The following is a 25,909-nucleotide window of genomic DNA, read 5'->3' on the forward strand; positions in this document are numbered from 1 at the left end:
GCTGGGGTAGCATGTCCCTTGTTTGGAACCCCCATGTCCTCAGCCACTGCAGCTCCCACTCAGGATGCTGGTTTTTCAGTTCTCAGTTCACACCTGCTCTGGAGCAGGGCTGGGAGAAAGACACCGCCTTCCTGCCTCAGCGGCACTCCCGGGCAACACGTGCCGAGCAGGGACCCACAGGGTCTCCACCTGACACCATGGGCTTCTGCTGCTGCTGGAAGGACACCCAACGGGCCAGGTACTGGGAGCCACCAGCTGGCCAGCCTGTTAGGGACACTGCGGCCAAGTGGTGGTCCATCCCCGGGAAAGCCTCACCTTCACGTTGGTGACACGCGACCCCAGCACATTTCTCATCCAGGCCATGAGCTCCTCCGTCTCCTTCTCTGATAGGCACTCGGCGGCTGCGGAAGAGCAGGCGACAGGGAGCTCAGGCCTGCACCCCCACTCCCCGGCTTCCATGGGGGCCACGCAGCATGCTGCCAGCTCCCACCTCCTCTCCCACCAGGATGGAGACACAAGCTAGCAAGATGCTTTTCATCTAAAAGTAAAACCTCAAAGGATGCTTCAGGTTGCCTGAGGCCCATACAACTTGGTTAGGGCTTTAAAAAAATACACAGCCTCTCAAGAAGCTGGGCCAGCTCCAGAAGCCACCGTGGCAGGAGCACTGGACAGACCCCTGATATCTAAACCAGGAGGCACCTTCCTCCAGTCACCAGGGTGCTCCCACAAGGCTCTTCTCGGGGGTGGCTGAGCCCAGGTCAACTGACGAAAACCCAAAGGAAGCCCTCGCTGCAGGGCAGGAGAGGCGTGCAGGGAGTGGAAACCGGCCCCACGCCTAGAGAGCTGGGGATGCCGACCTGGGGACCTGTCCTCAAACTTCTCCTCCTTGTAGTGATCCACGACTATGTCCGTCTCCACAGAGATCAGCTTCTTCTTGTCAAACTCACGAAGGTGCAGCAGGGTGAGCTCATCAAACTGCTCAAAGCAGAAGAGAACCTGCAGGTGGCCAAGAGCAGCTCCATCAGGCCCCGGGGGCCTCCAGCCACCACAGAAGAAAGGATGTGGGCGGCAGGAGGGCTGGGGGAGCCAAGCGGGCCACACTGGGGAACACCGGGGCAGTTGGGGTTCCTAGGCCTGCATGACAGTTACTGCGACACTGGGTCTAAGGAAGGCTCTGACTGCCTTCAAGGCAGAAGCACTCCACGCATAAGGAAATCCACATGTGGCTGAGTGCAGTGGCTCATGCCTGTAATCCCAGCACTTTGGGAGGCCAAAGCAGGCAGATCACAAGGTCAGGCATTCCAGACCAACATGGTGAAATGCCGTCTCTACTAAAAATACAAAAATTTGCTGGGTGTGGTGGTGTGCACCTGTAGTCCCAGCTACTCAGGAGGCTGAGGCAGGAGAATGACCTGAACCCAGGAGGCGGAAGTTGCAGTGAGCCGAGATCGCACCACTGCACTCTAGCCTGGGCAAGAGAGCAAGACTCCGTCTCAAAAAAAAAACAAACAAAAAAAACCACATGTGACCTCCAAGTGGGAAACAGCCGTCACAGTCGGTCCGGCCTCTGTGCCCGTGACCCTGACTCACTGTGCAGCCCTGCCGGGAGTCTTGGGCAGGTTCACCCAGCACAGAGCTGAGAAGGTCAAGACCCTCCCCAGGATGCAGCCCCCGGAGCCCGCCCCACCCACCGCTCACGCACCTCTGTGTCTTTCTTCTTCATGGCCTCATAGTAGGGTGAGTGCTCTGCCAGGTGACGGTTGGGGGCGCACAGGTAGTAGATGTTGCGGGTGCCGGCCCGCATGCGGCTGGCATATTCTGAGAGGCTGGTTAGCTGCCCGGAGGGCAGCGCCGAGGACTCGTAGCGCAGCAGCTTTGCTATGTCCTCCTAGAAGGGACGGGGCAGGTCACCACTTATTCCAGGCCCATGGGCTCAATGTTGCCCAACTAACTGGGCGCAAACCCTCCGACGCCCATGGCCTCCTGGCACTCCAGGCTGGCCCTGACCCGAGGGACGGTAGTGGACTCGGGGGTTGTCCGAGACCAGGCCTTGCTCTGCCCATCAGGCCCCTTTTGGGAGCTCTGGGGGCTTAGGAAGCACGTCCTGCCCCAGATGGCCCAGGGGCTCTCCAGGGAGCTATGCGCACCACGCCCTGGGAGGGAACCCCACCCAACAGCAGAGCCCGGCCTGGACCCAGCGCCTTCCCTCTGCCCTCAGTGACAGAGTCAGTGTCTGGTGGGCACACGGACACGGGTGAAGTCCACGGTTCCCGGCCCTCCTCACAGCTGGCTATGGCAGAGACTGGCTTTGGCCAGTGGGTTTCAGTGGGATTTGGAGAAGGGCCCTTAGGGGAGGGGTTTGCCCTCCTCCCCATCAGCTGAACGCAGCTGTGACCTCTAGAGCTCATGGGAGCTGCAGCTGGAAGGACGCAGGGGGAAAACAGAAAGAGGGAAAAGCAAGGAGCTGGACACCCAACCAGCAGGGCCCAGGCCACCCCTGCATACATGGTGGGTGTGCATTGATAAGACATGTCACACGTGCACACCTACAAAGACCTAGAAATGTCTCTCTTACCTGTGTGCTGTTAACTCAAATGGAGATAAATGAGAATGAAGAGGCCTGTGTCAGAAGCTGCCGAAGTCGGCAAACAACCAGAACACAGCCTCCTTGGGACCCCACACACGTGGTCACCCTCCTCCTGCTGCTGGGGAGAAGGGACACCAGCACGGGATGGGGTCCTGGGATGAAATGTTCTGGGGTTACAGTGGAGGCAGCCACACCACACTGGGAATGCACTAAATGCCACTGAATTGTACGTGTTCAAAGGTGAATTCTGTGAATCTGATGCTATGTAAATTGTATCTCAATAAAAAATGGACAAAAAATGTTTATGGAACAAATGTTTCATTTTTCAGCCATCCACTATTGGATTAACTGAACGACTGGCCCCTGTAGCATAGTATTTGGAGACTGATATCCAGTACATGATGAATAGTCCCTCAACAGACATTGAGACCACCCACTTCCCCACCCATGGGATCGGAGTCCTTGGCTTGTCCCACCTATCTGTGGCTCCCCAGCCCCCAAAATCCTCTGAGGGGAGACAGTGTGTGCACACCCTCTTCCTGCCACTCCCTGGGCTGCACCTTCAGACAGCAGTGAGGCTGAGCCCTTCAGAGCACAGCACAGCACTGGCGGGAGGGTCAGGACGTGCCTGGAAGGTGCCAGAAGCCCAGAAGCCTGGCCTTCCATTTCCTGACCCTGGTGGCAGCAGCAGCAGCAGCAGCCAGGGTACCCAGCTGCACCGTCGCCACATCAGGGGACACCTCCACCAGCTTCCTCAGCAGCCCCAGGAACAAGGTGGCCCAGAAAAAGGCCTGGAACACAGCTCCTATACCTTGACCTCCTGCTCAGTGGCGGTCACAATGCCCTCCCGCATGAACAGGCCGTAATCTTCAAAAAACTTTGCGTATTTCTCAGCATCTTTTTTACTCTGGTCAATGAAGTATTTGATCAGCCTCTGCTGTAAAACGTCCCGGAGTTTCCTACAGAAAAAAAAATGCATTTAATACATACAAGCAGCCTCTATGAAATACAAATGGCCAGAGGGTACGAAAAAATGTTCAGCCCCACTAAGAATCCAAGAAGTGAAAACAACAAGGTACCATTATTGGCCAAACTGAAAAAGACTGAGCAGAAAGACAGAAACCCTGGGCAGTGGCTGGACAGGAGGCAGCAGGGTGGAGTGCAGACACCCCCTGGAGGCAGTAGGAGAACCGATGCCCCCAGAGACAGATACCCACGCCCGGAAAACGCTTCCAACCTTTGAGCCAGTTGTTCCAATTATAGGAACTGCACCTTAGGAAACATGTGAGCACACCAAGATTTATGTACCAGGATTTTCACTGTGGCACATAAAATATAACAATTATGAACAACCTCATGTTCAAGAATATAGGCTAAAATTATGTAATGCTAAATGGCCATTAAAAAAAACTGCATCTTTTAATAATCCTCAATGACATGAGAAAGTTAGCTGTGTTGAAAGAAAACCCAGAAAAATCCCAATATGGGTAAATTACAGTACGTCTATAGATACAGGCAAAGAATGCACATTCTACATGTACATAACAATTTTCCATCATTAGGAGCAGCACTGTATATACTATATATGTACACTGTAATTTGGGATTTATACTGAATATATATATACTCTAATTTTTCAAAATTGGGATTTTAGGGATCAGGATATTTACTGCAGCATTACATAATGGCCTAAAATTAGGAACAACTTTATCACTGGGATTAGGGATATTTTTATTTCCTTCTTAATATTTAGTCTTTCCTTTAAGCAGGTAAATTACAATGTATTTCAATAATCCAGAGCATGGGAACAACACTCTCTCGAGTTCATTTAGAGCCTTTCCTCCCACACTCCATCCCCAGTGACTGAGTCCTTCAGCCACAGGGCAGAATGGGACAGGACATGCCTTCATGCCTGGGAGCGGGGGGACAGTAGCCCAGGATGCGGTGCAGAGCCCAGGGAAGGTGTCTATGCAGGGCCATGGTTGGGAAGAGCCTGGTATGGGTGTCAGAGCCCAAGAACCCCAGAGAAGGGTGTCCAGGCTGGGGGCGTGACCAGCCCACCGTGAAGAGTCAGAGCCCAAGTAGGTGACAGGGACACCCGCAGAAGAGGGCAGTGGCAATGGTAGATTGGTTACATGGAGGGGGATTGGTCAAATGGGTAACCGTGTTAAGAATAATCAACGGGGCACGGTGGCTCCTGCCTGTAATCGCACCACTTTGGGAGGCTGAGGCGGGCGGATCACCAGAGGTCAGGAGTTTGAGACCAGCCTGGTCAACATGGTAAGACCCCGTCTCTACTAAAAATACAAAAAATTACCAGGGCATGGTGGTGGGTGACTGTAGTCCCAGCTACTTGAAAGGCTGAGGCAGGAGAATCGCTTGAATCCGGGAGGCAGAGGTTTCGGTGAGCCAATACCTCGCCACTGCACTCCAGCCTGAGCAACAGAGTAAGACTCCATCTCAAAAATAAATAAATAAATAAATAAAAATTAAAAAATTGTATTAATGATAGCAAGATTATAAACTCTTGAATAAAACAGGAAATCAGCCCATATAAATAAATTACAAATAGTATAAATATAACACATAAATTTTTTTTTTTTTTCAATCCAACGAAGTCTTGCTCTTGTCCCCCAGGCTGGAGTGCAGTGGCATGATCTCGGCTGGCTGCAACCTCTGCCTCCCAGGTTCAAGCAATTCTCCTGCCTCAGCCTCCCAAGTAGCTGGGATTACAGGCACCTGCCACCATACCCGGCTGATTTTTTTTTTTTTTTTTTTTTTTTTTGAGATGAGTCTCGCTCTGTCGCCCAGGCTGGAGTGCAGTGGCGTGATTTTGGCGCACTGCAATCTCCACCTCCCAGGTTCAAGCAATTCTCTGCCTCAGCCTCCCGAGTGGCTGGGATTACACCTGCCTGCCACCACGACTGGCTAAAGTTTTGTGTTTTTAGTAGAGATGGGGTTTCACCATCTTGGCAGGCTGGTAACTCCTGACCTCGTGATCCACCCGCCTCGGCCTCCCAAAGTGCTGGGATTACAGGCGTGAGCCATTGCGCCCAGCCTAATTTTTCTATTTTTTAAGTAGAGACGGGGTTTTACCATGTTGGCTAGGCTGGTCTCGAACTCCTGACCTCAGGTGATCTGCCTGCCTCGGCCTCCCAAAGTGCTGGGATTACAGGCGTGAGCCACCGCGCCCGGCCAACACATAAATATTTTAAGTAAATAAATGAATGTATTGAGAGTTTCATGAAGAATGTGACATTTACATAGCTTCAAAATACCTATAACATCTGTTAATTACAAAGGGAAGGACATCCTTGTTTGTTGGAAATGCACCCCAAAGGCATCGAGAAGGCAACTTCTCACAGGGTTCGAGGAAAAACATGTTCTTGGTACCATGCTTCCAACTTTTAAGCCTGTGATTCTTTCAAAAGCTCTAATTTCGGCTGACTCTTTTCTGATCGAGATGAGTTCTCAGACTGACAATGCAACCTTTGACAACCACAAGCTGGGATGAGGACCCCTGCTCTGCAGCTTCGGGCACTACCAGTGGGCCAGCATGCCTGCCACAGCCAGGAATGCAGCTCCCTTACTGAGCAGGACCACCCCTCTGTGACTCAGTTTCCACAACTATGAGTGAGGACTCACGGCTCCCCTCACAGGATGAAACACGTGTTTATGCAGGCTCAGCACAGTTCTCAGTGGAGAAGAAATACTCAGGAAACACATTCAGGATGGGGAGAGGAACGCAGCCGCCTTGGCCCGCAGGGACGCCAGGAGCTCCCTCTCCACAGGGCCTGGCCCCTGCCTCCACTTCATCCGTGAGCTTCCCAGATGAGGCCAGACGTGTCCTCGGTTCAGTGGGTGTCCTTTGCCTTATCCAGCCCAGGGACATTGTGCCTGGAACCTCCCCTCCTGTGGCCACTCCTGGGCAGGGTGATGGGGATGGACAAGGTGGGGACAACTCCAGCACCAGCAATAATAATCCGGGAGTCAGCCCCAAGCCCTCTCTTCACTGAAGTGAACTGAAACATTGGGCAGATCACCAGTAACCCACAGGCGCACTCGAAGTGCACAGGGTCAGTACACCAAAGAGCACGACTCTAACGACCACAGAACAGTTGCTGCTGTGGGGCGGGGATGCATCCTGCTGAGGTCAGCACAACTGCTGCCCTGTGGTCATGTCGGCAGCAAGGCGGGGTCCTGCTGTCAGAAGCCAGCACGGCTGTGTGGGGAAACAAGGACTGAGGCCCCCTTTTCATTGATTATATAACATCTCTTTAGTCAGCAAGGAAAATACCTTTTATATAGTTAAATCTTCCGACCAAGTAACCCCACCCCTAGTATTCTATCCTAAGGAAATATAGCTGCAGGTAAAGATTTCAGAACAGGCCAGGCGCGGTGGCTCACACCTGTAATCCCAGAACTTTGGGAGGCCGAGGCAGGCAGATCACAAGGTCAGGAGATCAAGACCATCCCGGCTAACACAGTGAAACCCTGTCTCTACTAAATATACAAAAAATTAGCCGGGCGTGGTGGTGGGTGCCTGTATCCCAGCTACTCGGGAGGCTGAGACAGGAGAATGGCATGAACCCGGGAGGCGGAGCTTGCAGTGAGCCGAGATCGCGCCATTGCACTCCAGCCTGGGCAACAGAGCAAGACTCCGTCTCAAAAAAAAAAAAAAAAAAAAGATTTCAGAACAAAGATAAACATGTGCACTGCAGTGTCATAACTGCAGAAACACTGAGACAGCCCAGCTGTGCAGCCCCGAGGGACGGGATCAGTAAACTATGGTACATCCCTGTGATGTCCCATGATGTAGCAATTAAAAGTGCTTCCAAAAAACAACATGGGAAGTGCTGCAAATAAACTAGGTAGAAAAAAGGAAACAGTATAAGCAATATGAATTCAATTGCATGAAAAACAAAAACAGGCCGGGCGCAGTGGCTCAAACCCGTAATCCCAGCACTTTGGGAGGCCAAGGCAGGCGGATCACGAGGTCAGGAGATCGAGACCATCCTGGCTAACACGGTGAAACCCTGTCTCTACTAAAAATATAAAAAATTAGCCGGGCATGGTGGCGGGCGCCTGTAGTCCCAGCTGAGACGGGAGGCTGAGACAGGAGAATGGCATGAACCTAGGAGGCGAAGGTTGCAGTGAGCCGAGACTGCGCCACTGCACTCCAGCCTGGGCAACAGAGCAAGACTCCGTCTCAAAAAAAAAAAAAAAAAAAAAAAAATCTAAGTGGCCAGGTGCAGTGGCTCATGCCTGGAATCCCAGCACTTTGGGAGGCTGAGGCCAAAGGATCGCTTGAGCCCAGGAGTTCAAGATCAGCCTGGGCAACATAGTGAGATCCCAACTCTACAAAAAATACAAAAAAATTAGCCAGGCATGGTAGCTCACACTTGTAGTCCCAGCTACTTGGGAGGCTGAGGTGGAAGGATTGCTTGAGCCCAAGAGGTTGAGGCTGCAGTGAGCTGTGATCACACCACTGCATTCCAACCTGGACAACAAGAAAGACCCTATCAGTCAACCAATAAAACATCACTGCGGCTTGCTTGGTTGAAAAAAGAAAAAAATCTCCATGGCTTTCTGCCTCTGAAGGTGAGGCGGGAGGACATCACCGGCAGGCCATGTGACCTCGCAGGGCTGGGCATGGACCCACCAGGCAGGAAACCACACTGCCCACCATCTCCCCAGACCTGCTCCTGCCCGCGGCACAGGACAGAATCTCTGAGGACCAGTGCCTCTCGGTGTGGGCCTCTCGCCATGCCCACAGCGCAGCCCCAACACACACCAATTACCCAGACTCATCCTTTTTCTGAGGATCTGCTTCCATTTCAACACTGGAGAGAAACCGGTGGGCAGAGAAACACTGCAGGCACGTTGGGGGCTCCAACAAGGCCCGTTCCATGGCATGCTGCACGTGGTGGGCTCTTGAGAGACCTCCAGGGCTCCAAATTCCAGCTGAATCCTCACCCCACAGGCTCCCTCTGAAACCTGCCCTATGTGGCTGCCAATCTACCCCACCCTAAACCGTCACAGCAGTCATCTCTAGGTGAGAGCACAGGTCACTTGAATATGCTCTAGTAAGGAAATACTACTTGCATTAGGGGAAAAAAAAGCCAGTAAGCGAGGTTTTGAATAAAGACTATTTGGTGAGCCTGGGGCCAGAGTGGGGAAGTGATAGCTACTGATGGAGAACCTGGAGCCAGCACACTGGAGTCCCCTCCACACAGGGCTGGCCTGCTGCAGGGTTGCAGTCACAACCCTGGGGCACAGGTGGGCAGGTCTGGCTCTGCGGCCCCTCCCCCTATCCAGACTCCAGCCTCAGCCATGACCAGCCACCCCCACCTTCTGGACCACAAGCTTCAGAGGCCAGGCCAGCACCTGGAAGGCTCCTGAGGGCCGCCATGTGCAGGCTTCCCCGACCACCTCTGCTCTCAGCTCCATGGGCCACGGCTAGGGCCCTCTGGGGGCAAAGGAGCAGGTAGGGGCCTTGTCCCCAGCAGGGTCCTCTCCCCGCGGCCCGAGGCTCACCTGATGAGTGCGCTCTCCTGCAGCAGCTCCCGGCTGAGGTTCAGGGGAATGTCCTCACTGTCCACCACACCTGGGAGACACGGCAGTCAGCTTCTCCCGGGGCTGCGGCCCTCCACACCACCCAACATTCCCCATTAACCTGCCCTTTGTCTTCAGGCCTGGCCTTCAACCCAGCACGTGTGCTAAGAGGGAAGCAGGGAGGCGGCACTGCCGGAGCTTCCTCTACGTCCTGCCACCTCCCAGAACAGTGACCTGGGCTGTGGGTGGCCGGGACAGCCTCGGGATAACACTCGGAAAATGACAGCCTGGGCTTTATGTTAAAAATCACAACTCTGGCTGGGCACAGTGTCTGATGCCTGTAATCCCAGCGCTTTGGGAGGCCGAGGTGGGCGGATCACGAGGTCAGGAGTTCGAGACCAGCCCGGCAATTATGGTGAAACCCCATCTCTACTAAAAATACAAAAATTAGCCGGGTGTGGTGGCAAGCACCAGTAATCCCAGCTACTCGGGAGGCTAAGGCAGGAGAATCACTTAAGGAGGTTGCAGTGAGCCACGATTGCGCCACCACACTCCAGCCTGGGTGACAATCTCAAAAAACAAACAAACAAACAAACAAACAAAACTCTATCAGGGATGGTTCGCACCTCTGTGTACCAAGGCTTAAATACTGAAGTCTTTCTTAAACTATAATCTCACTCAAACGTAACACAACTCACATATCAATCTGAAACTCAATATCCCTACATATGGAAAGACCTCAATCTGAACACCCCAGTGCTCCCCCCAGATCAGTCATGTACGTAGGGAGGTGGGGCAGCTCCCGGGGTCTGTAAACGCGATTGACACACAGGCAGCGCAGGCCGACGGCGGTGCTCTCGCTGCAGAGGGCTGCTGAGAATGGGATCAGCACGGTCCCTCACAGATGCAGCGGGCGACACTGGGCCACAGGGGCACTGCTCACGGACTCTGAGCAGCGTACCTCGGATGAAGCGCAGCCACTTGGGCAGGATGTCCGTGGCCTTGGTCTGGATGAGGACTTTGCGGCTGTACAGTGCGACGCTGGAGCCCAGCTCCCGGCTCACATCAAACATGGACGGTTTCTGGGGGTGAGGAGAACACGCCATCATGCAGCACTGACCCTCCCCAGGCAGGCCCTGGCTGGGAGGTGGGGGCGGACACGATGAATCCAGCGCCCACTCCCGCCTCGCCCTCCCCCAGCGTCTGCTCTGAGTGCAGGGGCCCCACGATGCCCCACACTGTGGCTCTGCAAGGGCCAAAGGCCTTCTCTGGCAGCTGCCGCCCTCCCCAGCCCACCCCCTAAGGAGGACACAAGAGAGTGAACCTTGCACGTACCCCTGAACACACTGAACACAGCCAAACCTTGCTACAGGTCAGGAGTCAGCAAAGAGCCCTCCGACCAAATCCAGCTCACTGCCTACCTCTGTGTAGCCTAACAGTGGTTTTTACACTTTCAGACAGTTGAGGAAAGATTTCAAAAAGGATGATCTCATGAGATGTGAAGATGAAACTCAAATTTCAGTGTCTACGCAGCTCATGGGACCCGGCCCTGTGTGCTCAGAGGGCAGCAGGGCAGTGCTGCTTCCTCACCCGGCAGGGTTAGTGGCTACGACAGAGACCGGGCCCGAAAAGCCGGGACCAGCTCCTGTGTGGCCCTCATGGAACACGCCTGCCCACACCTGCTCCACACTGGTACTTCCCGAGCCGGGACCCACACCTCACTCATCACAGGGGATCTGGTTAAAATGCAGCGGGTATCTAGTTCAAACGTTGGGAGACCTGGTTAAAATGTGGGGCGACCTGGTTAAAATGGGGGGGATCCGGTTAAAATCCGAGGGATCTGGTTAAAACGCAGGGGGACCTTGTTAAAATGCGGGGAGATCTTATTAAAATGTGGGCTCCCACGCAGGAGCCCTGGGTGGGGCCTGAGACTCTAACAAGCCCCTGGAGGCCACACCTGGCTGGCTCTTTCCAAGATGGATGCCAGCTGTGCAGGACATTAGGAGAGTTTCCAGGCAGCCAAGGACAGAAGAGCCTGGGGGCAGGACGGGCTGGCTCTCAGCCCCGAATAGGTCTCCTTACGGCAGGATTTGCGGGAACTTCAATGTGGTAAAGGAAACCAGGGGAGTTGGAGGGTGTGGAGGAAGCACACAGAGAGGCCAGCGGAGAGGCAGACCACAGGCCCTTCCCAGAGCGCCTGTCAGGACAGCATCCACTGATCCACAGCAGATGATGTAGGCTCTGAGGGCCCTCCCCAGGCACACCCCAGTCCACAAGCCTCCACCCCAGCCTGCACTGAGATGCCCATCAATCCTTCCCTCGCCATGTGTGACCCCTGAGACAGAGGAAACCTCTGTGGTTACCCATCCAGAGGCATCTGTTCTTTTTTTCTTTTTTTTCAGAGATGGGGTCTCACTATGTTGGCCAGCCTGGTCTGGAACTCCTGGGCTCAGGTGATCCACCCTCCTCAGCCTCCCAAAGTGCTGGGATAACAGGCGTGAGCCACCACACCCAGCACTACCTATGTTTTTCATGCCCTCACACTGCCATGTTAATCGTGACATCTGCAGAGCTGATGTCACAGGGGACAACAGAGTCACCCTGAGGGCCGTGGGCCTGCCACAGTGCCTCACCATGTCGGGCACATAGAAGATGCTGCGGATGTTGAGTGGTGCGTCCGTCTTATAGTGCAGGATGTAGCGGGGCTTGTCGTGAGCCTGCGCGACGTAGCGGTAGAACTCCTCATGTTGCCACTCACCGACGTCCTTGGGGTCCATCATCCAGATGGCCTGGAAACGGAGATCGGCGGGGAGGGCGTCGTGTTCACCACGCACGTCTTCTCTACCACCGTGCAGGCCTGAGCCAGTGCAGCGCCTGTCCCTGGACAGGCTCCTGGGACAGACGGGCGGTGGTCTCAGGTGTAGACCCCTCTCCAGCCCCACCACTGGGCTATGCCGGGTAGTGCAGGGGAGACACACAAGGCTCTGGGGCAGGAGCTCCTCAGGACAACATGTCAGGAGGACCAGCCGGGCCCTGAGGGGGCCTGTGGGAGAGGATGACGCTGCCCAGCAGGGGCGAGCTGACGAATACACTGTGGGCCGTGAGAGCGATGACGACCCACGCTGCACCACAGCTGAGCCGCGAGGGGGAAGTCAGTCACTGAGGACAGCATGCCGCGTGACTCCATCCAGGAGAAACGTCTGGAACAGGCAGCACAATGGACAGAAAGGAGACCGTGGCTGCTGGGACTGGGGGAGGGGCAGTGGGGAAAGGGCTGCTTTTTGGGGTGATGGGATGTTCTGGAATTGATGCGGGGTGGCTGCACAGCTCTGTGGCTGCACTGAACACCATGGCTGCACACTGATGTGGTGAGCCAGCTGGGATGGGCGTTACGCCTCAGTGAACCCTGACCCCTGACCCCGGCTGCCCGGTGCACAGGGGCAGGGCTGTGGTAGAGCTGGGCCCCTGCCTCATCCCCACACCCAGGTCTCATCTCCACAGAGCAGCTCGCCCTGTGACTCTGGGCCGCATCCCCTGGGCTCATCTCTTCTCCGCTGCCCTGAAACGTACAGATTTGTCTCCATGTTTGACCAGTCCCTAGAGGAACTCAGGGCTCACCTGCAAGGTGTTCATCCGCCTTCCATTCAAGTACAAGGGGAAGCTGATGAAGTTGCTGTACTTCGTTACCACATCTGGAAGGGACAAAAGAAAAACCACACCGCATCTACAATGCTTGTGGAAACGCAAGCTTTGCAGCAGCTCCAGGATGAGCGCCAGCCTGCTGGGAAGGGTCCTCCATGCTGTGTACACTTCACAGGTACAGAAACAGGGCGCAGTGGGGACACCTGTCCTCCCCCCAGTCTCACGGGGGCAGCAGCGGAGCCCACGTGAGAACCAGAGCTGTGGAGGCCCCGGCTGCTGCGAGACTGCAATGTCAGCTTGTGGCTGGAACATGGCTTTCTGGGCTGACTCCTGGGGGTACTCAGGGCCTCCCTGAGTGTCCAGCAGGACACAAAGAGGGAAGGCCACGCCCACATCCTGGGACAGGACTGCGCCAAACCCCCAGGTGCACTAAAGGCCAAGGGCCACGCAGAGGAAGGAGGAGGAGGTCCGCCCCAGCCAGGCCAGCCTCATCCCAGTCCCAGCAGGAGCTCGATGCTACGCAGCCCTGGCGGGCAGCCCCCCTCCCAGTCCCGCAGCGGCTCGGCCCTTCACGGCTCTGCCTGTGCACCCTTCATGCAGGTAGAACCCGGGAAAATGCCTGCTGACCTGGTGGCCTCCAGGCCACACATGGATCCCAGAGTGAGCCTGGGCCCGGGCTCCCGCTCACCTCGCACCCGGGCCTCGCTGGAAAACTCCTTGCAGTCGGATTTCAGGTGGATGATGATTTTTGTCCCGGTTCTAACTCCCGAAGCTTCGGCGATTTCAAACACTCCAGAGCTAAGGCAGGCAAGGAAAGGAAAAGCCAGGTGGATGTGACACTGGGACATACCCTGCATGGGACTCCAGCGGTTCCCGAGGGTTTCACAGGCAGAGCCCAAACAACAGACAACACACCTCAAATGCCCCATTTCTGACCCCAGCGCACCACTCAGGCCATCACATGCCCATCAGGAACGATGAGCCTGTCGCAGGCGGCAGAGTTCTCCTGGTTCCCTCGGGCTGGGGGCGGGGGGGCGGGGGTCCTCCACCGACCCTGGGCTTCGAAGAAGCTTCTGGGCTTACCCCAAAAGCAGGCCTGGGGCACTGTGGGGGACTGGCCCAGCTCCAAATCGGGTGCCAGATGCCCAGGGGCAAAAACAAAGGCCAGGGGGCCAGGTGCCCCCTAAGAAGAGCAGAAAACCATCTCCGAAGCACAGGAGGGGGGAATCCCCCGGCAGGGCCGTGTTGATGCCTTGGCCCAAGTTTACTCTGAGCCCCGCTCTCATGGAATTAAACAGGAATGTTAGTTTTGGGAGAGTGGGGAGTCAAGCTGAGCACAGTGCACACACTGTGGAGCAGAAATGGCATCACGGAGGGAGGACGCCTCGGCTGGCTGGAAGCGGCTCACCTGCTAAAAAGCCCTCGGAGCCGGGCGTGGTGGCTCACGTCTGTAATCCCAGCACTTTGGGAGGCCAAGACGGGCAAATCACCTGAGGTCGGGGTTCGAGACCAGTCTGACCAACATGGAGAAACCCTGTCTCTACTAAAAATACAAAATTAGCTGGGCGTGGTGGCATGCGCCTGTAGTCCCAGCTACTCAGGAGGCTGAGGCAGGCCAATTGCTTGAACCTGGGAGGCGGAGGTGGCAGTGAGCCAAGACTGTGCCATTGCACTCCAGCCTAGGCAACAAGAGTAAAACTCCGTCCCAAAGGAAAAAAAAAAAAAAAAAAAAAGCCCCCAGCAGGCTCCTCACCCTATAGAGGCAGAGGTGGGCTGGGGAGACAAAGCCAGGAAATGCCAGGGCCGGGAGGAAGCAGAATGAGCTCTTGCAGAAGGTCGGTCACAGGAGGCTGCAGAGTGTCCACCAGGCGACAGGCCAGTCCTGCAGCTCAGCCACTGAGAAAGGAGCTCAGCGCGGGCCGGACCTGCCTTCCCGAGCGCAGTGGTGGTGACCAACCACATGGGACCAGACAGGTGCCATAGGCCACCTGGAGCCACAAAAGTCACTAACTCCCCAAAGTGGGAGAGTCAGATTTCACATAAAAAGCCCAGAAAATGCCTGTGTACGTTTTCTGAGTCCATCCCTTTCCAAACTCCATGCTAAGGGCTCCAGCTCAGCTTTGAGCTGCCTGTCAGGCGACATTCGTCACTCACCCATCTGAAAGCCACTGGTAACCCGGGCTCCCCGGGGCTGCCGAGCGGGAATAGACCTCCACTCTGTCAGCCACCATGAAGGCTGAGTAGAAACCCACTCCAAACTGGCCGATGATCTTGCTGCTGGCCTCAGCCTGGTTCTGCAGAGCATCCAGGAAGGCCTGTGGGGCAGAGGCCAGTTAGTGAGGCAGCCTCCCCTCCAGAGAGCAGACACTCCCAACACCGTGGCTCTTCTGCGAGCACCGCTAAGACCCCTTCATCCTGAAAACAGCCACACCGAGTACTTTTCCACCCCATTCTACACGTGAAGAGCTAAGTCACAGAGAGGTGACACATTAGCCCTAGGACAACCAGCTGGCAGCAGTGGGACAAGTGTGTATTCCATTTGATTCCCAAAGCTCATAGTCCTGCCTGTCCCAGACAGGTGGAGGCCTGTGGGTCACACCTGGGGGTGGGGAAAGAGCAGCTTGAATAAGCTCTTTCCCTTGAATAAGCTCCTTCCATAGGAAGGCCAGGAGTGAGGAGAGGCTCCAAACTGGCTTCCATATTCAAGTCTCCTGGACTCTACACTTTGTGGGAAAAAGAGTAGAAATCACGCGCATGCGTCTGTAAGCACCGCACAGCACTTAATTTTTCTACTATAATACTGCCAAAGGTCCTAAGGCCAAAATCAAGTAAAATACACACGCCCACTGCCCTGGCCCACGTTGTCCGATGGAACTTTCTCCAACGACAGGAATGTTCTGCCAGGTGCAATGTGACAGCCTGCCGAGCACCTGCAATGTGGCCTGTGCAGCTGAGGAGCACAATGTCCCCTTTTATTTAATTTGAATGCATTTACATTTAAACTGCCACATGCAGCTGGTGGCCGCTACACAGGACAGCAGACCAACCTCGAGAGAAATACAACAAAAGACGTAATGTGGGGGTCAAGTCACAGTTATGGTAGGTTTTTTGTTTGTTGTTGTTGTTGTTGTTTTTAAGATGGAGTCTCGCTCTGTCGCGCAGGCTGGAGTGCGGTGGCATGATCTCAGCTCACTGCAACCTCTGCCTCCCCGGTTCAAGTGATTCTCCCGCCTCAGTCTCCCGAGTAGCTGGGATTACAGGTACCACCACCACGCCCAGCTAATTCTTGTATTTTTAGTAGAGATGGGGTTTCACCCTGTTGGTCAGGCAAGTCTCGAACTCCTGACCTCGTGATCCACCTGCCTCGGCCTCCCAAAGTACTGGGGTTACAGGCATGAGTCACCGCACCCGACCTAGTGTTTTCATCTTACAGATGAGGAGACTGAAGTAAGTGCTTTGCCCATAGCTGGAAAAGGGCGACCGCTGGAGGTTCCCAGGCTGTTGGTCTGAGTTCAAATGTGTTGCTCTGCCTCACAGCACTTTTCTGCAAAGTCGATTCCCTGAGCCTTGAGGGCTTGATGCAGAGAGGGTCAGAGGGATCAGTCCCCTCTCACACAGCGCCATGATGAGAACGGGCTTGGGATGCGACGTCTGTGGGTTTGATGGTTCTGGTCAGAACTGCTCTGTGGGTCTGGGCATAGTGACATGCACCTGTAGTCACGCCTCAGGAGGCTGAGGCTGGAGGATAGCCTGGCCAACATGGTGAAACCCCGTCTCTACTAAAGATACAAAAAATTGGCCAGGCGTGGTGGCTCGTGCCTGTAATCCCAGCTACTTGGGAGGCTGAGGCAGGAGAATTGCTTGAACCGGGAGGCAGAGGTTGCAGTGAGCCAATACAGTTGGTCCTCCTATCTACGGGTTCCACATTTGCAGATTCAACCAGCCAAGGATCGAAAATACTCAGAAAAAAAATAAAAAACAACACAATGATAAAAAGTAGTATAAAAAACATAACTATGTTATATCTATATTTAGCATTTACATTCTATCAGGTATTATAAGTAACCTAGAGACCATCTAAAGCACACAAGAAGATGTGTCTACAATATACGGCACCAATTTAATCCGGGACTGGAGCATCTGCAGACTTTGCTATCCAAGGGGGGTCCTGAAACCAACCCCTAGATACTGAGGGACCAACCCCCAGATACTGAGGGATGGCTGTCATGTCATGAGGTGTTCCCACAGTACCCACTGCGTGGCATGCAACTGACAACGTTCTTACTTAATCTGGCACCCAGGGCCACCCCTACTGGAGGGATCCTTGCACCCTGAGGGGAAGGGGGAGGCTGTGTGGGGGGCCCACGCTTACCTTTGACCCCGATCTGGCAATCGTCCCCAGGTTGGACACCAGCTCTTCCTGTGTCATCCCGATACCAGTATCCTGAGGAGAGAGACGCACTAAGTGCCAAGCCCCCAGCACCTGGGGAGCCGGGTGAGTGCACCAGCAGTCCCAGGGACTCAAGTGGTGTCAATGACATTGGCCAGACAGGGCCCAGCCAGGTAGCACCAGATGCTCATCAGAAAAGACTAATTCTAGGGGCCGGGAGTGATGGTTCATGCCTGTAATCCCAGCACTTTGGGAGGCCAAGGCAGGCGGATCACTTGAGGCCAGGAGTTCAAGACCAGCCTGGCCAACATGATAAAACCCCATCTCTACTAAAAAAAAAAATTAGCCAGACATGATGGCGAGCACCTGTGGTTCCAGCTACTCGGAGGCTGAGGCAGGAAAATTGCTTGAGCCCAGTGAACCCAGGAGGCAGAGACTGCAGTGAACTGAGATTGCGCCACTGCACTCCAGCCTGGGTGACAGAGTGGGACTCCATCTCAAAAAAAAAAAGAAAAAACGAAAAGACTAATTCTAGTCATAGCAGCTTGGCCTCACCAGAGAAAACAGGAAGGGACGGCAGAAAGTTGCTTTGCTTGTTAAAAACCATTCCGAAAAGAAAATATTACACCAGCAATTAGGAAAAGCACAGCTCTCCCACCATCAAGATGTGGCCCCCACGCCTTCTCCCTGGCTGTGGTTCTGGGGAACAGTGATCCTCTCTGGTGGCTCTCTCAATCCAGCAGAATGATCTGACTGAGGAGACCAGGAAGCAGGTGTTGGGAACGCAGCTCTGCACGCGGCCCCTACTCCCACCCTACCACCATGGGAACAGCGGGCACGGACGCCTCTCCTGCGGGAAGGCAGAGCCCTTGCGTTGGAGCCTCTATCTGGCCTATCGTGTTGCAGCTGCTCTGCTCTGAGTGCCAGTGTCACCCAAATCCATATATTAAGACCTAAGTCCCAAGGGGATGGCACTGGGAGGGGGGCCTTGGGGAGGTGATCAAGTCACGAGGGCTCCACTCTCATGAATGGGAGTAGGGCCCTTAGAAAACAGGCTTGAGGGAGCTTGTCTGCCCCTTCCACCTTCTGTATGAAGATGCAAGAGGCACTGCCTGAGACAAAGGGCCCTCGCCAGATGCCCAATCTGCTGGCCCCTTGCTCTTGGACCTCCCAGCCTCTAGAACTGTAAGCAATAGGGTTCTGTTGTTTATAAATTGCCCAGTCTGAGGTATTCGGCTATAGCAGCCTGAATCACAATACAGACCAACGCGCTGGTGAACACACAAGGCCTTACTGACCATGGGCTCCTCCTTCCTCAAAGCCCGTCAGACTCCCATCTGCAGATCCTCGCTCAACATGCCCATAATGTAGCCACAGCCCCAGCTTGCTCTGCTATGATGTGCAGACCACCTTAAATAAAAGAGCTCACTCCAAGCCTCCACATCTCTGAATTGGGACAAAGGCCCTCAGAAACAGTTTTCTGAACTTCCTTCTAGGAAGTTCCTTTCTAAAGACTTCCTCTCCAGGACAGCCTGCAGGAACCATGGGAGCCCACTAGCACCAGGCGTCAGTGCTGTCTCCATTGGCAAAGCAAGGGTGGTCAGTGCCACTCAGCAAATAATCCACAGCAAGCAGCAGGCCAGGGAGACTGGCCAGCTGTCAGCCTTCCCATTGTAGGCAGCACAGGCAGAATGGGTGCCAAAACCACATCACGACCAGTTACTGCAGTGCACACATGTGTGCATGTTTCACGGGCCCCAGCAGCCAACAAGAAACATGGCACCAAGAGGTTTCTGGGCAATTATTTCTGAGGTGCTGGTTTGAATAGTCCAAAATCCAGCCTGATTCATTTATTGTAGATCATGTAATAATTATGAATAAAAAACTACTTAAAATTAGTATCTAGTTGATATCAGTCATTAAATATAAGTTTCATTTAAGTGTTTAATACATCAGAAACTTAAATAGAGTCCTTAAGGGAAAGGTTAATGTTAGACCAAGGTAAAGGAAAAAATGCAACTAATAGCTCCTATTTTCAATTTATTTTTATTTCTTCCGAAACTGATCTGCACTGCAATCCCAATCTAAATCCTCACAGGTTTTGTAGAAAATGACAAGCCGATTCTAAAATGTATATGGAAATACAAAGAACTTAGAAAATTTTCAAAATATTTTGAAGAACGAAGTTGGAGAATTTAAAATACCTAGTTTTAAGACTTCCTATAAAGCTACAATAATTAAGACAGTGCGATGTGGGCATTTAAGGATCGACACATGGATCAAAGAACCAAACAGAGCACAGGAACAGAGATGCACAGAGAGTGTATTACTTGATTTTTGACAAAGATTCCAAGGTAATTCAATGGGGGATGATAGGTCTATTAACAGATAGTACTGAAACAACTGTACACCCAAAAGCAAAACATAAACCTCAACCCCTACCTCACACCATACACAAAAATTAACTTGAAATGGACCATAGATCTAAATATAAGAGCTAAAGCTATAAAACCTCTAGAAGAAAACATAGGGCTGGACACAACAGCTTACATCTGTAATCCCAGCACTTTGGAAGGTCAAGGTGGGAAAATTGCTTGAGCCCAGGAGTTTGAGACCAGCCTGGGCCACAAAGCAAGACCCTGCCTCTACAAAAAAAAAAAAAATTTCTTGCTCTGTCATGCAGGCTAGAGTGCTGGAGTGCAGTGGTGTGATCTCCGCTCACTGCACCTTCCGCCTCCCGAGTTCAAGCAATTCTCCTGCCTCAGCCTCCCGAGTAGCTGGGACTACCGGCACACGCTGCCACACCCAGCTAATTTCTTTTGTATTTGCAGCAGAGACAGGGTTTCACCACGTTGCCCAGGCTGGTCTTGAACTCCTGAGCTCAGACAATCTGCCCGCCACGGCCTCCCAAAGTGCTAGGATTACAGGCGTGAGCCACCATGCCTGGCAAAAAAAATAATTTTTTTAAAGTTAGCCAGGCATGGTGGCATGTGCCTGTGGCCCTAGCTACAGGAGGCTGAGGTGGTAGATCACTTGAGCCCAGGAGGTCAAGGCTGCAGCAAACCCTGATAGCACCAATGCACCCCAACCTGGAGACGGAAGAAGATCCTGACTCTAAACAAACATAAAAACCTTCCAGGTCAGGCTGGGTGCGGTAGCTCATGCCTATAATCCCAGCACTTTGGGAGGCCGAGGTGGGCAGATCACCCGAGGCCGGGAGTTTAAGATCAGCCTGACCGACATGGAGAAACTCTGTCTCTATTAAAAATACAAAATTAGCCAGGCATGGTGGCACATACCTGTAATCCCAGCTACTCGAGAGACTGAAGGCAAGAGAATTGCTTGAACCCGGGAGGCGGAGGTTGCAGTGAGCTGAAATCACACCATTGCACTCCAGCGTGGGCAACAAGAGCAAAACCCCATTTCAAAAAAAAAAAATCTTCCCGGTCATCAAAAACAAGGAAAGTCTGAGAAACTGTCACAGCCAAGAGGAGCTAAGGGGCCAGGACAACTAAATGTCATGTGGGATGCTGGGAGAGAAAAAGGACATGAGGTAAAAACTAAGGAAATCTGAATAGACTTGTGTTAAGAATAATATATCCATACCGGTTGATTAACTGTAACCAATGTAATATACTAACATTTCTTTTTTGTTTTTTTTGAGACGAGTTTCACTCTTGTTGCCCAAGCTAGAGTGCAATGGCGCGATCTCAGCTCACCACAACCTCCGCCTCCCGGGTTCAAGCAATTCTCCTGCCTCAGCCTCCTGAGCAGCGGGGATTACAGGTGCGCACCACCACATCTGGCTAATTTTTGTATTTTTATTAGAGATGGGGTTTCACCGTGCTGGCCAGGCTGGTCTTGAACTCCTGACCTCAGGTGATCCGCCCACCTTGGCCTCTCAAAGTGCTGGGATTACAAGCGTGAGCCACTGCACCCGGCCATAAGATTTCAATCATAAGGGAAGCTGGGTGTTGGAGTAGATGGCAACGCTGTACTATCTTTAAAATTTTTCTGAAAATTGAAATCTGTTCTAAAATATTTACTAAAAAAAAAATAATAACTATAGATTTTTCAGATGTAGACAGAAATCATCTGTTGCCAGGCGACCCGCACAATGTGATTTTAAAAGGAAATGGTGAGACTAGGCGCGGTGGCTCCCGCCTGTAATCCCAGCACTTTGGGAGGCCAAGGCAGTCAGATCACTTGAGGTCAGGAGTTTGAGACCAGCCTGACCAACATGGTGAAACCCCATCTCTACTAAAAATACAAAAATTAGCCGGGTGTGGTGGCATGTGCCTGTAAACCCAGCTACTTGGGGGGCTGAGGCAGGAGAATCACTTAAATCCGGGAGGCAGAGGCCTCACTGCAGTGAGGTGAGATCATACCACTGCACTCCAGCCTAGGCAATAAAATGAGACTCTGTCTCAAACAAAAGTAAAAAGGAATTTGTGAGGGTTTACAAGAGGTATATACATAAAATATTTGACATCAAAAGAAAAAGATGATTTTGCCACCGGAATGATACTGTTGTAAGATTCTTACATTGAAGTGTTAAATATCAATTCAAGCTAGACAGTGATAAATTAAGGCTGCATATTTTATTCCCTAAAAAATCCCCTAAAAATAACAAAAAGCAATGTAGCTGAGATATCAGTAGAAGAGATGGAATGGCATAATATCTCTGAGACCCCACAAGAAAGCTTCCTTTTCTAAAACTTTAGGTAAGAATAATCTATCAATATTAGTTAATTAATTGTAATAAATGGGCTGGGTATGGTGGCTCATGCCTGTAATCTAACACTTGGGAGGCCAAGGCGGGCAGATCACTTGAGGGCAGGAGTTCAAGCCCAGCCTGGCCAACATGGTGAAACCCCATCTCTACTAAAAATACAAAAATTAGTTGGGCATCATGGCACACATCCGTAATCCCAGCTACTCAGGAAGCTGAGGCACGAGAGTTGCTTGGACCTGGGAGGCGGAGGCTGCAGTGAGCTGAGATCACACTACTGCACTCCAGCCTGGGCGACACAGCCACACTCTGTCTCCAAAAAAAAAGGAAAAAAGATGAAACAAATGGACCATGACGCTCCCATCGGCTATTGAGAATAGAAAAACTGGGTCCCAAAGGATATAATGGAGCTCTAAATTACCTGCTCAAATTTTCTGTAAATCTAGAACTGTTCTTTAAGAAAAAAGAAGACAAAAGACAAAACCAAAAATCATTATTGTAACATAAATAGTCTTAGTACCAGGAAGTACTGGCACATGAGGACTGGCCCCTCTGCTAAAGACCAAGAATCATGTCCCCATGACCCCTTGCCCCAGCACATCCATTTTCAATCATCTGCAAGGAACCTCTGTGCTGAAAACAGGAGGGAAGCACAGGGCGCTGCAGCCCTGCCCACAGGGCCCATTCCACAGCCAGGCCAGCTCAGCAAAGGCAGGGAGAGAAGAAACCCACTCCCCACCCAATCCTTATGACCAAGGGCTATGACAAACAGCTGGCACGTACCACGGGGCTCAGTCTGGATTCTCTAAACCCAAGAGGGAGTGCGTAAAGCTGACACCTCACAAAAGCCCCTCCTTTAATTAAAACAGCCATCCCTTCACAAGTCCATTCATTCACGCGTGCCTGCATTCATTTATGTGGCATGACCTTCAGAGCAAGCCAGCACCCTAAAAGGGAATACTCAGATCCCACCGAGGCCAGTCTGTCCACCTCTCCACAGATACAGACACCCCCGCAATGACGCCGTGACCCTGGGATGACAGGTCCTGAGGCAGCTGTCTTTGGATGCAATGTCTCTCAGGGCCCCTACCTGACCCTCTTTGGCCTAACTTTTCAGCCTTAAAATTTCCACAAGGCTACAGCAGCAGCCACAGCACTGCTTCGTCGGCATTTTGAGGGGAAAACGCAGTTAAAAATATGAAAAGAGTACATTAAAAATAAGATATGTTTAGATATGTTAATACCTGCATATACCAAAACCCTGTGTGGCCATATGCTAGGATGTTACCAGTAGTTATTGCTGGATGATGGGGTGATTTCAAATTTTCTTCTTTTCTGCTTACCTGCTTTTCCAAAATTTTCTATAATGAATGAGTGCTACTGTAACACTAAATTATAGCCAGAGTTATCCTGGTGGTACGGACGGCCAGTACGTCCCTGGGACCCGAGACATCACTAGAAGGCAGATCCTGTCCTTGCTGCATGGCCGGGCCTGCCACACGCCTGGACACTGAGGGAGGTACCTGGATGGTGATGGTGCCTTTCTCGGCATTGGTCTGCAAGTGAATCTCCATTTCTGGCAGTGCTTGGCCGTCAGACACCAGTTTGTGACGCAGTTTTTCCAAGGCATCGCTGGCATTGGAGATCAGCTCCCGTATAAACACCTACAGGAATAGAAATGGGAGGCACAGACAATGAAGGACACTCATCCTGCAGGATCTGTCTGGTCAGCTGCACTTCCAATAACTGTTAAAAGGTAGAGGAGAATAGTCAATTCTCAAAGCATAAAGAGTTGCTGCTTTAGTCAAAGGCAGTTCCTCTGGGCCGGTCACAAAGTGACTGAAGGTGCTGACTTTCCTTTCAGGATTTGTTTGAGAGTCTCACTCTGTCACTCAGGCTGGAGGCTGCAATCACGGCTTATTGCAGCCTTAACCTCCTGGACCCAAGCAATCCTCCCACCTCAGCCTCCTAAGTAGCTGGGCCCACAGGCATGCACCACACCCAGCTAATTGTTTTAAAATTTTTATAGACACAGGGTCTCGCTATGCTGCCCAGGCTGGTCTTGATCTCCCAGGCTCAAGTGATCGTTGTGCCTCCGCCTCCCAAAGTGTTGGGATTACAGACATGAGCCACGGTGCCTGGCCCTTTTCAGGATTTTTAATCAAGCCTGAAGTTATGTGTCCATCTGTTAATTATAACTTTAAGAAGAGCCCTCTGGCTGGGGGTGGGGGCTCATGCTTGTAATCCAGGCACTTTGGGAGGCTGAAGCAGGTGGATCACTTGAGGTCAGGAGCTCAAGACCAGCATGGCCAACATGGTAAAACCCAGTCTCTACTAAAAATATTAAAATTAGCTGGGCGTCATGGAACACACCTGTAATCCCAGCTACTCAGGAGGCTGAGGCAGGAGAATCGCTTCAACCCACAAGGCGGAGGTTGCAGTGAGCCGAGATGGCACCACTGCACTCCAGCCCCGACAGAGAGAGACTCTGTCTCAAAAAAACAAACAAAAGAGGCCTGCGAGGAACAATTTCTTTCCCAACTCCTGCACAGGGATGACGGCATATCACTCAAACATCCATTTCTCCTTGATACGGTTTGGCTGTGTCCCCACCAAAATCTCACCTTGAGTTGTACTCCCATAATTCCCACGTGTTGTGAGAAGGACCTGGTGGGAGATAAGTGAATCATGGGGGCCGTTTCCCCAGTACTGTTCTCGTGGTAGTAAGTCTCATGAGATCTGACAGTTTTTTGGGGTTTCTGCTTTTGTGTCTTGCTCATTCTCTCTTTGCCTGCTGTCATCCATGTAAGACGGGACTTGCTCCTCCTTGCCTTCCACCATGACTGTGAGACTTCCCCAGCCACATGGAGGTGTAAGTCCAATTAAAGCTCCTTCTTTGGTAAATTGCCCAGTCTCAGGTATGTCTTTATCAGCAACGTGAAAATGGACTAATACACTCCTACTCCACAAAAACAGGTTCCCTAGCTTCATCTCATCTAGTGGGGACCACCAAACACCAGGTCAACCACACCCGGAGAAAAACGGGCCTCAGGGCCCAGCTGTCCCTCAGGAGCTGAAAAGCACACTGACCTCAAACAGACCTTCCATTTAAAATCAGTGAGAGAGGCCGGGTGCGGTGGCTCACACCTGTGATCTCAGCACTTTGGGAGGCTGAAACAGGCAGATCACCTCAGCCCAGGAGTTCAAGACCAGCCTGGGCAACACGGCAAAACTCCATCTCTACAAAAAAATACAAATATCAGCCAGAGGCTAAGGAGGAAGGATGGCTTGAGCCCAGGAGGCGGAGGTTGCAGTGAGCCGAGATCATACCACTGCACTCCAGCCTGGGCGTCAGACCCAGACCCTGTTCCAAAAAATTAAAAAACCAAAAAAAAAAAAAAAAACCCCACACAAATAAAAATAGAAAAATTAAGTCCGCAAGAGCACATAGGTGAAGAGGAAGCGGTGGCTGATCTGGGTGGAAGCTGGAGGTCACTGGGAGTCAGGAATGCAGCACTCATCAGTACGAAACCCGGAAAGAGCTCCTGGAAGCCCCTCTGAGCTTTGAAATCTGCTGCTTTACAAACTTTCTTCAGGATTCTCATTTGCCTTCCAGCAATAATCAGCATGTCAACGATGGTGGCCTTCATCTTTCTTTTTCCTTGTCCTGTCACCCCAAATGAGTTTTGTGGGTTTTTTTTTAATAGAGATGGGGTCTCTTCACGTTGCCTAGGCTGGTCTCAAACTCCTGGACTCACACAATCCTCCTACCTTGGCCTCCTAAAGTGCTGGGATTACAGGTGTGGGTCACCGCACCTGGCCCCAAATGCGTTTTAATTTCCTCAGTAACTCCTCCCTGCTCCATACACACAGGACTGGGGAACCTTCTTCCTCCGGCAGCCAAAGCCGCCAAGACCTGCAGGTAGTCCCACCAGGAAAAGGGGCCTCAGAGCGTATCCAAAGCTCCACAGAGACGGAATTCAGCAGAGCTGCACGCTAGGAT

The 25,909-nt window shown here is 52.4% G+C and overlaps 2 protein-coding genes across 7 annotated transcripts in view; one reads left to right on the forward strand and one right to left on the reverse strand.

The window, feature by feature from the left end:
* DNASE1 (deoxyribonuclease 1) overlaps positions 1–3,594 on the forward strand; it is a 54,447-nt gene extending 50,853 nt beyond the window's left edge. For all 5 annotated transcript variants that reach the window (XM_055100763.2, XM_055100765.2, XM_063598311.1 and 2 more), the window contains one exon: positions 80–3,594. In XM_055100763.2, the coding sequence (XP_054956738.1) occupies positions 80–193 (114 nt within the window). In that variant the 3' untranslated portion in view covers positions 194–3,594. The remainder of the gene's footprint in view (positions 1–79) is intronic.
* The window catches only part of TRAP1 (TNF receptor associated protein 1), a 59,752-nt gene that overhangs the window by 4,608 nt on the left and 29,235 nt on the right, over positions 1–25,909 (reverse strand). For both annotated transcript variants that reach the window (XM_034939687.3, XM_055100761.2), the window contains exons 4-15: positions 23,430–23,570; positions 17,157–17,228; positions 14,939–15,099; positions 13,473–13,582; positions 12,761–12,834; positions 11,776–11,931; positions 10,104–10,224; positions 9,125–9,194; positions 3,399–3,546; positions 1,703–1,888; positions 858–996; positions 316–401 (exon numbers count right to left, since the gene is read on the reverse strand). In XM_034939687.3, coding sequence (XP_034795578.3) covers positions 316–401; positions 858–996; positions 1,703–1,888; positions 3,399–3,546; positions 9,125–9,194; positions 10,104–10,224; positions 11,776–11,931; positions 12,761–12,834; positions 13,473–13,582; positions 14,939–15,099; positions 17,157–17,228; positions 23,430–23,570 — 1,464 coding nt within the window. The remainder of the gene's footprint in view (positions 1–315; positions 402–857; positions 997–1,702; positions 1,889–3,398; positions 3,547–9,124; positions 9,195–10,103; positions 10,225–11,775; positions 11,932–12,760; positions 12,835–13,472; positions 13,583–14,938; positions 15,100–17,156; positions 17,229–23,429; positions 23,571–25,909) is intronic.

This window comes from Pan paniscus, chromosome 18 (genome assembly GCF_029289425.2).
Source record: "Pan paniscus chromosome 18, NHGRI_mPanPan1-v2.0_pri, whole genome shotgun sequence".
Lineage (NCBI taxonomy): Eukaryota > Metazoa > Chordata > Mammalia > Primates > Hominidae > Pan > Pan paniscus.